Source organism: Gymnodraco acuticeps, unplaced genomic scaffold, assembly GCF_902827175.1.
Source record: "Gymnodraco acuticeps unplaced genomic scaffold, fGymAcu1.1, whole genome shotgun sequence".
NCBI lineage: Eukaryota > Metazoa > Chordata > Actinopteri > Perciformes > Bathydraconidae > Gymnodraco > Gymnodraco acuticeps.
In genome coordinates, this window is record NW_022991738.1 from 227,227 (window position 1) to 239,817 (window position 12,591).

Sequence of the window (12,591 nt, forward strand, 5' to 3'; positions counted from 1 at the left end):
CAGACTAAAATAGGAAAGAGACGTCTTTAATTGTTCAGGAATGCAGCCAGCTGCTAATAATGTTGCCGATTTCCAAATCCGTCATCTGGTAGTCTTATATGTGCCCTGTGGTTGATACGTCATACCTTGGTAAGTGATGGCTCTCCGGTGGCAGCATTGGCTGAACAGTGGTCGGGGTTCTGGTGAGAAGCAGTGGCGGTGGATGCCCATTGGTCGGTGTAGCCCAAAGGTGTGAAGTAACCACAGTCCTGAACGCTGGAGCCCCTCTCAAACTCCTCGCACACACCGTCACCGTCAAAAACATAACACTGACTTGGCTCACCTTGGGAGAGGGATAGGAGAATGAGCCAGGAGGATTTATGAAAGGATATAAACCCTGTTTTTTTATCTGGCAGGGTATACAATCATCCCCCCCCCTGTGAAAATCCGATCCAAGTCTATTTGTCAGTGAACCAAATCTGAGCAAATCTTTTTTGTATTTTCATTGGCCACTTACAATGTTAACCACGTCAACTCAACCACATCTGACTCCTCGTGCTGTCAACAGACTGTAAATTATGGGAAGAAATGAACTTTGACTTCAATTATTTTTTTTAAATCATAATAATTCTGTAATGTTAATAGGCAGCAAGAGAACGTATTATGTGACTTGGCCAGTGAGTTTAATCCCAACAGCCCAACAATGGGCCCATTGGTATCTATAAGTCACCAAGTATCAACAGTGGCGTTAATGTATGTGTTACAAAAAACTGTCAAAGCGTTGATCAAAAGTTGTTCCAGGTCTAAAAATACAGACAGGAAGGTATTTCTATTGCTTTTATTTTATCTGCTTATAAATGTATCAACTTATCAGAGCTCAAAAATGTTATAGCATACAGCAAGGGGAAAATAAAATGTCAATAAATACCTGTCCACAGGGGTGGAAAGTAGCAGTGGAGTAATAACACTTAATCTAATGCAACATGATACACTCGCTTTTTAATGCAGGAAAGAAGTTGACAGAAAACTAGGGCTGCCTCTTCTAAGTCGATTTGTCAGCCGGATGATTGTTAGGGTGTTGATGGATAAATAAGCTCTTTCTGAGATGTTTTTGTATGGCTCAATTCATCTACAGAGAGGATATTAGGATACCAAGTTTATGAGGGTTCCACTGTAATACATGATTGTTAAAAGGCTATAGCAACAAAGATTATACATTTTAAGGCTGTTCATGGTATTCGTAGATCTGCCAGGTCAGCAAGATGCAGGGGTGCGTTTGTCAATTTGAAAGTCAAAGTTTCAATTCAAATTGTGCCCTTTGACAATCTCCTTACGCTGTGACATACTGGACTTTTGTTAGTTCACAACAACAGTTTGTTTGCCCTTTTAGGGCTATATACTTTTTTAAATAATCTTTAATAAAGAAAATTATGCATGCTTCTTAGTTAACATTAAGCTGTTTTTGGCTCTTTTCTGCTGTAACATTTCCCCTCTGATTCTGATACCCCATTACTTTTTCTAACCATGGTTTTGTGTCATGACAATTGTGGAATTTAAGCTTAATAAAGTGTAATCCTGGAAGTATTTTAAATCCTTAGAGATAACACATGCTCTGATATTATACTGTAAATATGCTTTGTACGAGAAGAACATTTGGTCTTTGTTCACGGAAGTAAGATAAAGGGTTTTATGACTACAGGAAAGAGAGGGAGGAATAAACAAGTTGTATGGGGGCTTTTACAACATCCTGTATTGGGGGGCATCTGATCAGTGATTGGATCTATTTTGATCAAATGGCCCAAATGGTGTTGTGTGACATGTAAAGGAGCTTTGATGTTTTCCGAAGAGAGTCTCCACAGACAGCAGGATGCACTTTTGGCATACTTTCTTTGGCCTGAAATAGTTATCTTGCAGCAATGATCTCATTCTGACTCTTAAAAAACACAATAACTAAAGAGTAAAAAACACATGACAATAAAGTCTGATAAAGGTTAATAAAATGTGCTGAGGATGTAATTGATGATTTTTGAATTAAATAAGGCAGTATGAAATGGCTTTTATACTTCCTGTAAAAAAGTTGCACCTGAGCTATTAGCAATGAATATTCAATATACTGGACTGACATAATGCGCTACAGGCATTCATCACGAGAAGAGTGGGAAGCATTAGCTGAACGACAGCTTGTAATGCAGCAGTTATTCATAAAAAGGGCGGAAAACATCAATACACTTCAGAAGTTTGGCCTCATTAACATCTGGACAGCTGCAGGAGTTCGACAGACTGAGCTGTGTCGGAGGGTCAATGCCGCACAATTGGCTTCAATTAGTCGACGAAAACATGTTTCTGCTAAAAGGCAAATGAGGCAGCCGACACAATTTAATGCTGTATTGTCATCCCGAGTTCTTTTGGAAATGCTGCAGTTAGTGAACTCACCAAACACCCCGCCCCTGCTTTGAAAAACACCTGTGAAAATGATGAAGTCTAACTTATTCCAAGTTTGTGTATTTATCAAGCCTCGCAACAGAGAATGACTTGACCATCTCTGACTTAACTATTAACACCATCTGCTTTTCATTTCAGATCTGCATTCTTTGATGATGATGTGCAATGTAACCCTTATTTAATCCAGCAGTTGAAAAAATGAATTGCATAAAACAACTTCCTTACCAATTACAGCCCATGACTTTTCTGTGACATGATGACTATAAAAGAATATGTTGTGGTTACTGCCGAACTACAGTCAGTTCAATAAACACAACAGAGAAAGACGAGGTAGATCAGGAGTTAAATGGGCCTAGCAAATGTGCCAAGGGAACCCAAACTAATATTTTGTCTATGACTAAGAAGTACAACTGATTAATTGGTTTTAAGTGTAACAATTTGTGAAAAGCTGTTTTTGCCAAAACATTTTCTCTCTAGTAATGATGTATTTTATTGTTATACAAGTAATCTAATAGCTTCACTCACGGCTAGTCGTGGTAAGTGGAGGTCGGTTTACCATGACAAATAAATTGACTGGATGATCGAAATGTGAGCTCTCCTAACACCTAACATTACACCTCATATATACAATACATGGCCTACAAAGGAAGCAAATCTGACCTGTAACATCTTCTTAGCAATATTATGGAACTTTCCTGAAATTGCCAAAAAGTTAGTTATTGTAAAAGTCATACTTATTCGATTTAGCGTCTAAAGACTGAGGCGCGTTTGTGGCGAGCATTCCGTTAGACTGAGGATGAGTTTTGGCTGTGGAGGAACACCACAAACCACAACAGTGGAGAAGATTTCTCGAGTCAGTAGTCTTTCAATAACAAACAGAGAGACTTGGAAACACATGGACGTAGACGTGACAATCCTTCGATTTGTATGAGGATACTAGGAAAACTCTGTGCGTGTCAGTGAATGTATAAAAGTGTGTGTAAGCAAGTATACACGGGTAAACAGCTGACTTTGAGGCGAAATGGAATCATCAATGAAGTTTTGTTCTGAGCGCTTCATGTCTGGCTTTACCACATTGAACTTTGTATTGAATGTCAAGGTCAAGCAACACGTGTTAAAGGAGGAAGTCTTTAACCTTCTGCTTACAATGGACTGCACTCCATATCGTATATTGAGGTGTCTGTTGTGGCCTGTCTGCATTCTTCAGACTAGGCCGTGGCGCAGAAACAAAGTTTTGTTGTTCTATGTTGGAAATCTGAGGCCATGGTTCTCAGCAGGAAACCGATGGACTGTCCACTTCAAGTAGGGAATGAGTCCTTACCCCAAGTGAAGGAGTTCAAGTATCTCGGGGTCTTGTTCTCGAGTGAGGGAACAATGGAGCGTGAGATGGGCCGGAGAATCGGAGCAGCGGGAGCGGTACTGCAGTCGCTTTACCGCACCGTTGTGACGAAAAGGGAGCTGAGCCAGAAGGCAAAGCTCTCTGTCTACCGGGCCATTTTCGTTCCTACCCTCACCTATGGTCATGAAGGATGGGTCATGACCGAAAGAACGAGATCGCGGATACAAGCGGCCGAGATGGGTTTTCTCCGCAGGGTGGCTGGTGTCTCCCTTAGGGATAAGGTGAGAAGTTCGGTCATCAGGGAGGGACTCGGAGTTGAGCCGCTCCTCCTTCGCGTCGAAAGGAGCCAGTTGAGGTGGTTCGGGCACCTAGTTAGGATGCCACCTGGGCGCCTCCCTAGGGAGGTGTTCCAGGCACGTCCAGCTGGGAAGAGACCAAGGGGTAGACCTAGGACCAGGTGGAGGGATTATATCTCTTCGCTGGCCTGGGAGCGCCTTGGGATCCCCCAGTCAGAGCTGGTTGATGTCGCCAGGGAAAAGAAAGTTTGGGGCTCTCTGCTGGAACTGCTACCCCCGCGACCCGACCACGGATAAGCGGAAGAAGATGGATGGATGGATGGATGGATGTTGGAATTACAAACGGTCGGGGCGCTCTCTGTGGCTTCTTTGATTGTCTTTTGCGAAGTTTTGTTGCATGTTTTTGGTACTTTTTACTGCTTTTTTAACCACCTGGCCATGGGTTGAGCGAAGAACATTTGGTTGTGGTCTTCTATTGTATGAATCCAGTCAAGGTTTATTCCCAGGGTGACATTTAATGCTTTGTCACAGCCATCCATTCCTGATATGGCCCAAAAAGCTTAATGACTGGACTTGCAAGTAACTACAATGCAAACCAATACCAGGAAATATTAGACACTCGAGCCTAGAGACTTTAAAGAGCCAAATGTAGGTGTAGAATGGAGAATTGATGTATGAGTCACATAGAGGGCTGCTGTTTTTGTTCTGTAAAAGTTATGTCACATAACAAACATATTTGTTTGTTACCAAAACCCAACCAGTTAACCACAAGTTTTCTGTGACTGTAGTATACCACCATAGCTTTAAGTCTACGGCCTAGCCAGTGATGCAAGGGTTCCTGACCCGGCCATCCATATATCACTGGTTGGGAACTCATAAACATTATATATATATATATAATGTTTTATGTTTTTTCCATTGCAGTTACTTTTCAACCCATTGCAAATGTATACCTTTCCCTATCTGTATGTGGCAGCAATAATTTGGCATTTCTACTACTGTAGATTAGGCAGGTTATAACCATTTGGTTACAGATTCGATTGAAAAGTATGAACTACAACAAAAGCCTAGATTGAAATAGTTAGTTTAAACAGGTGAATCTGTTTAACTTAATCCCAAACACACATCAAGTTCTCTTGTGTCAGCCAGAGTACTCACAGGGCCACAGATCACCTGTTACTTAAGCTTTCTTATCTTAACCGTAAATCTTTGGTCTAAGAACAAATCATGCATTCTTGCCTAAACCTTACCAAGTGGACCTGGTTTAAAAAGTAGTACAGTAGCTGTGTCCTAGTTCTAAGCTTTGTTGTTGGGTTTATAGAAAACAACTTTTTTTTTAAAGATGAGAAAAAATGAACCCTGCACTATTTGATTCAAGCGATCAGAACTACAAGGTGGCCCCCATTTTCAAAACCTGGTATAACCAATTACACGCCGTTAATACATATCAAATAAAATGAAAACAATGGCAATGTCTGAAATAAATGGTCTAATTCAAAATCAATACATCATTTGTGACACAATCACATCAATACACTTTATTCATTAGTGTTCCTAAGCCCGTATTGATTGCTTGAAATCTGATTAAGGCCAGAACTTATTTTATAAAAGGAAACATGCCTGACATGTGTTTTGAAACTGAACGGTTATAGCTGAAAAAAAATTTTCTGGTGTTTCTCTGCCAGCCTAATGTCAAAATGTTTCAGATTTCTAAACAAGACTTAGCAAAGCAAAATCTTGTTATCCCTCCACTCATCTGTTTCCTCTTATGCTGCGGTGATGTTACATTAATGGTTTGTGAAATCAATTCAAGCCAGGAGCTTTTATGTCTGGTAAATAACATTTGATTGGCTTGAATATTTTTGTTATTACTGCTGCATGCACAAATGAAAGATTTCTCACACTAAAAGTTGATATGGTGTTCATGTTCCACATTGAAGTCGGTGTGTTTGATGAAAGACGGATAAAAGTGTTGCTCTTTTGGTTTAAAACGATATGTGTGTTTGAAAACCCACTCACTCACCATGACAGTTGAAGCCAATCTCCTTGTGGCATTTCTTAGAGCAACCGTCCCCATCCAGAAGATTAGTGTCGTCACAATCTTCTGTCCTACAATGAGAAAATGATCATTAACATCACTATCATTATCAATACCTTAATTTCCCATGCAGTGTACATTTACAATGTGTAATTGGTCATGTTAACATTAAGTGCACAAACCCCTGGATGAGGCCGTCTCCACAGTAGGATTGCCCGTGGGTGTAGAGGAGAGATGGGGACGGGTCGCTGAGGAGACCTTCTGCTTCCACTTGGATTGTGTAGTGGTACCTGACTCCCTGCCTTACAGAGCTAGAGAGAAGAGGAGAGGAGGAAGACAGAAGAATATTAGAGAGGAGAAGAGATGGGAGAGGAGAAAAGAGGATGAATTGATGAGAAGATCAGACAGGAAATAAGAGGAAGGGAGGAAAAAAAGGGAGTGGATAGATATAAAGAAATAAAGAAGAAAAGTGGGTAGGGGAGGAAGAGGAGAAGATAAATCAAAGCAAGAGAAGAGAGGAAAGAAAATGGTTTTGTGATTCCTTGAAATTGTACACAAATATTGGCACTCTAAAATTATAAAACAGAATTTCAGAGTTTGTTATGTTCTTTCGAGGAGTATTAGGCAAGGTTTGTATTGGTCCTCGAAAGAACATAATCTTCACAGCTTGATCGATACAATGACTTATTCACAAACAATGTAAGTAAGAACTAATTGGTGCCAATGTAGTGCATCAGGATCTAATTCTGTTGTGTTCTCTTACTTTGTGCTATGTAGAGAGAACATTGTGTTTGCTGTATGTCCCAGTCCCCTCTAAAAAAATAGATTCTGCATTAATCTGATAGATTCTGCAAGTTTTCAGTGTGTAACCTTGTATCCCATGACCTTAAAGCCCCGGGCAGGAAGTGTGTTTTACGATACTTTGGCTGCAGTGTATTGATCTGTTTGTTGGCTGTGTCTATAAAAAGAGAATCCTCCCTATTTATTGCAGCATAGATCTCCTACGTCGTCTAGTGTGAAAATGTAAACAGGAGAATAAGAAATTATTCAGTACCTAGCTGAGGTCTGGTCTATTTCCAAAGAAATGTCCTTTATTAATTATGGATCAGAGAAGGAAGCTTGAAAAACACCTTCCACCCCTATCCATCCATAATGGGCTATATCCTGCAACCTTATTCCTCCTCGCTGCTCTCAGGGACCTCTTTAGGATAATTATGGTGAGGTTTAGGTCATCTTTTCCCCTTTCCCTTGTTACACTCTGCACTTCCTACCTACATGCCTAATTCCCTATTGAACTAGTAAACTTAATTAACAAAAATCATTGGGCCATTTTTTTTTTTTTTTTAATGACGTCATAGGAAATGTCCAGTAAAATCTAGATGTTAAAAAATGTGTTTAAACTGCACAGCGACATATGATCATTAGATTAAACACTCGATAGCCATTGTTTAAAGTATAACAACAAATATGTAATTGTCTGAAAGGGTTTTTTATTTTATACGGTCTCTATAAACGACCACTTTTGCTGGCAGGCTTGTTGTAAGACAGAAGGGCGAGAATTTATTTGCAAGTGTTAATAATGGCACACACTTTGGTAATGACTATCCTGTAAAGGCAATCATATCACTGTTGTTACAATGAGTCAGAATAATAATGAAAAGACAGAGCTATAGAGAGTTGCGATATTAGCGTTGCATTCGAGTGTTCACCCGACATTCATGCAACACTCTAGCAGATAAATAGTGTTTGTATGAGTCTGTATCTTTATTTAGACTTTCTGGTATAAACTACAATATTATATGTCTCGTCCAACTTTCTTTTTTTATCATCCCACCCTCCCTTATTCACGCTACCTTATTTTCTAAACTCGTTGCTCCCAGACTCTCTCTTCTCCTAACATCAACCCCTCTCTGCCCTCCTCAGTCCCACATAACTCAAATCCCACAGGTTCTTACATCTTTTTGCACTTAGACACAGCTTGTGTAACACAGGAGATGTGTTCCCTGAAAAATAAACTGTTGTTGAGGCTGCATCCACCTCCAACATCTGCCTTGCTCTGCAGAATAGCAACAGCTTCTTAGAAAAAATCAGTGCCATTTGAAACTTTTGAAATCAGCCCCAGATGATCTGCAATCAAGTGACACAACTGTCATAAACTTGAAAGTCTTTGGTTAGAATTTGAAAGAAAATCCTGGCTTGGGGCTTTACATTTGGATTCTGGTTGCATTTGGACAACCCACAGGACACTGTACAAACGTTTTCAACTTGTTCCTGAGACCTCAGCATGCTTTTGATTGAGTATATGCTTGTTGAAACAGATTTGGATCAGTAGCCACAGCTCGACATCCACACGTAGGAAACATTTGTGTTCTGAGCTTTTCAAACAGAAACAGACCCAAACACTTTTGAAAGACAGATAACTGTGGATTAGCAGATCGGAGGACCCAGTCGAAGAGGTATGCTGCTGAAACTTAAACTCCAAGTTGCCCCTAAAAAAACATTATTTTCCTCAGAGGCTGCTGATGTCTGACAAGGCAGCGTGTGTTTATTTGTGTAGGTGTATCTATGTGTGTTAGTGTACGCAGCAATGGTGGTTGGCAAAAACATTATGTTATAAATATTAGTTTACACGTTAAAAAAAAAAAACGATTTGGGAACTTGCCTCAGAGGCAGTCCTCGGTATTCAAGGGTATTTTAAACCCAACTGTCAATTCCCATGACATATTGCGATCACTCCCACCCGTTTAGATAATTCTCCAGCTGGTATTACAATGTGAGTGACCTTAGGTAGACTTAACTGCAGTAAGAGCAAATCAATTAATGATTTTTCCTCGAAGTACACCTGTCAACGTTGGAACCTACCTGTCGGTGAACATCTGCTGTGTCTGAGGCGGGGGGGATTTGCTGGCGAAGGGCGGCTGCCGCTGAATCCTGTAAACCAGGGGTTGGCAGCCGGTGCACAGAGGGCTGCCGGGGCCTGAAGACAACATGGCGGCGTCAATCTCCATCTTCTCGTCGAAGGTGCAGATTTTTATGGTGGCAACGGCAGCATTGTTGGTGTTGAGGCGCAACGTGAGGGGCATGTCGCAAAAGACGTGCTGCGGTCCGAGATTGATGCTTTTCCCCGTGTCTGTTATCAGCTCTATGTTGGCTATAGCTGGGTTATCTGTGACAAGGAAATACAGATATATGAGCTACAGACGTATGTCAGCTTTTATTTCTGGCATTTTAAACTTCATTGTCAATCTCGGATTGGGTTTTAACTAGAGGCCAGAATATCTGGGTTTTACTTATGTATTCACAGACAATGGAAAATGTATTTCTCACATGGTTGAATATCTATGCACAATGAACAACTTTCTTAGATCATTCTGACTGGCCAAAAACAAATGTCCGGCATGGCCTCAGGTACCATGCTGTAGATATAAAATCTGAATCAAATTTAGTTTCGATTGCCAATATCACAAGTTCACATTTATTTCAAGGGGATTTACAGTCTGTTCAGATGAAAAACATATGCATTACATTACAAGAAAGACAATCCAAATAGCTAAAATAATAATGTGAACGTATAAATAAATGAATGATCCAGGAGGTTGCCAAAAGCTTCCCAGTGCTGCCCAAAATAAATGACATGGATATCAGTAAGGACCACGGCAACAGGTCCAGATGTAACATTTAATACTGACGAAGAAAACTACTGAGAAAGTACAACTAAAGGCTAGTTCTAGGCAAGCCTGAGCCAGCCCTAACTATAAGCTATATCACTTAGGAAAGTCTTAATCCTTAGGAGTTACAGAGCGACACTTACTTGATGAAATGTAGGTGACCCAAAGGGTGAGTGCGTGTGGGATGATTGGGTGGAGGAACCGTAGTGTGAGGGTGCAGCCCTCAGTGTCGGGACACGGCGAGGTCACATTTGTGTCATAAAGGCTGAGCTCAGGACTCCAGGCCTGTAGGCTGGGGTCACAGGGCTGCTCCACATCGGGCGGGCCTGGGGTTTAATGACATTGCACAGACGTACGTATTGGTAATCATGTACAGCAAAAAACTGTCAATTATTTGGTCCACGCAATAACCTTGCCTTGTAGGGTCTGATTTAACAAATACCAGAGCAATGCTTTTACCAGCACACATATTCTCATTAGTAACAAGGGAGAGAGAGTTTTCCAGTTAAGAAAGAAAGAGTCATTCTTCCTTATTTCAAACATGAAAAAAACCTAGTACTAACACCATGACGCAAGGCAAAATGACGTGTTAATGGTTACAGTGTTAGTGATTAGCACAATGGCATCAAATTACGTTAATTTACTTTATTTTCAGCTCTGCCCCAAAGAGCCTAATCAAATCAGGATGTTACTGAGGTGTTAGACATTTGCACCCACTGTGATTAGCCATCTGTAGAAATAACACTAGATCGCTAAACTGACAGAAAGACAAAGACAGCCAGGTAAAAACAGCCTTAAAAATGCAACAGTACTGGCCCAAAAATACTGTCCCATAGACTTACATTGGGAAAACGATGTCTTGCCCTATAGCCCTTCTTAAATAGATCCTTACGTCCTACATTTTTTAACTTGCACTAATAGCCAAATCCAGACTTGTTTTCCCACCTCTGTTCATGTGAATAAATGGAGTCTGAGCGGCTGGGAGGCGCAGTAAAAGGAAACGCAAGTGATTTGTCTCTGGGCCACATTGACCGCCAAGGTTTTCATTTAATGTTATACTTAGCGGGAGTTTTCGTTTAATTTTATATTCGGTAGTCAAACGTTGGGGCTTGATGTGCCACGGAGCAACTTTTTAAAGCAATTAACAAGCTCGCTGCACCCTCACTGCGAGGGGGACCCAAGTTCCCATCAGCAAAAACACGTGGGTTTGCTATCCTGGCTCCAAAATGGTGGAATGAGCTCCCCATTGACATCAGGACAGCAGAAAGCCTACACACCTTCCGGCGCAGACTGAAAACTCATCTCTTTCGACTCCACTTCGAGCGATAGAACTATTAACAAAGCACTTATATACTAATAAAGGACTGGCTTATCTAAAGCCAGTTGAGTAGCACTTGAAATATTTTTGCTCTATGAAACCTGATGTACTTATATGATTCTGTTTTCTTCAAGTTTGTATTTTGTTGGTCGAACGCTTTGGATAAAAGCGTCAGCTAAATGCAATGTAATGTAATGTAACAAGTTGCCACCTCATGCACTATATCCAGTTCTCTTTGTATGTCCATGACTTCCATCGTCTTCTAACAGTAGGCTTAGAATTGTGATATTAGATTTTCATTACCCCTATACAGACGTTGAAAACCTACCTTTCATCCCTGTCTTTACCCCCAGCAAATTGAAATTCACTGAACATTATGCTGCACCTCGCGTTTTGAGTAATAAGCTACTAGATTCAGCATATAAACTAATGTAATCCTTCTCAACGGGCTGAAAACGCGAACAAGTCTAGATTGTGGTAAAGGCAACATTTTCAGGAAATGTAAAAAGACAATGTCAACAATTCTAGCCAACAGTTTGTTGCCATTATACTTGTGTCTTTGTGTTGCCAGCCATGATATCCGCTTTGAATTTGTCCAATTTCCCCCCTCACTTTGTCTACCCATCTCCGTTGGCTGACAAAGTGACCCCCGCGCATCATGTGGGAAAAAGTGAAAAGGAAGCCAGCAGACTGGCTGTCTCCTCAGCTGTGTGCATACCACTGTTTAGAGTAAGACTGTAATTGACTCTTTATCATCATTATGATCCCGCAGCGAAAGAGAGGGAGCCGTAATCCCCCCCCCGTTTCTCCTCGCCGCTTGTTTTCAAAGCATACATTCCTGCAGAGGATTTCCACATATTTGGGTAGAGTTTCCACGGAAGAGAAAGGGAGTGTTATTGTGTTAGCGAGGTATTTCTTTCTCTCTTACTGTATATCTCTTTCTTTCTCTTTTTTTTATTGTTTGCTTCCTTTTGGTCCTTTTTTCTTTCTTGTCTCTTTTCCCCTGACCCTACACGCCAAAGCAAACCGGGCTTCTGCAGAGATTATGATTGGAATAACAAGGACCATGTGCTTACACGAAGCGTAATGTTTCAAAGTGCAGCGCTGCGAGATACAACTTTTTTGGCTTTTTTGTTTATGACGGAGGCTTAATGTCTGAACAGCACCCAAACATTACCCAGAGTAGACGTTGGTTAATAATCCTTGTTCTCGCTTTGGCTAAAATAAGACAGAGACAGAGAGAGGTCTGTAGCAGAGAGCAATTATCATTTAATGATTTTCTGCTTTTTCCTCTTCCAGGAGCCATTAGCCTTGCACGCACCTGAAATTTACAGGGCAGAGATGTGTGTATGTGTGTGTGGAGGGGGGGGTTGGATGGGGGGGTTGATTTGCTTTGTGGAAACAAGAGACCGAAGCGGAACTCAACGACACAGACTTAAACATGAAACCGCCACTACAAAAAAAGTATTGATCGGGAAGAGTTTATCAGGCGAAAGCGCATACAAATAATC

At 40.9% G+C, this 12,591-nt stretch overlaps 1 protein-coding gene across 1 annotated transcript in view; it reads right to left on the bottom strand.

The window, feature by feature from the left end:
* The window catches only part of pappa2 (pappalysin 2), a gene marked incomplete at its 3' end in the record, with an annotated part of 68,673 nt that overhangs the window by 18,534 nt on the left and 37,548 nt on the right, over positions 1-12,591 (bottom strand). Inside the window, 5 exon segments of the mRNA XM_034199103.1 lie at positions 126-322; positions 6,080-6,165; positions 6,277-6,405; positions 8,957-9,260; positions 9,906-10,088. Of these exon segments, the coding sequence (XP_034054994.1) occupies positions 126-322; positions 6,080-6,165; positions 6,277-6,405; positions 8,957-9,260; positions 9,906-10,088 (899 nt within the window).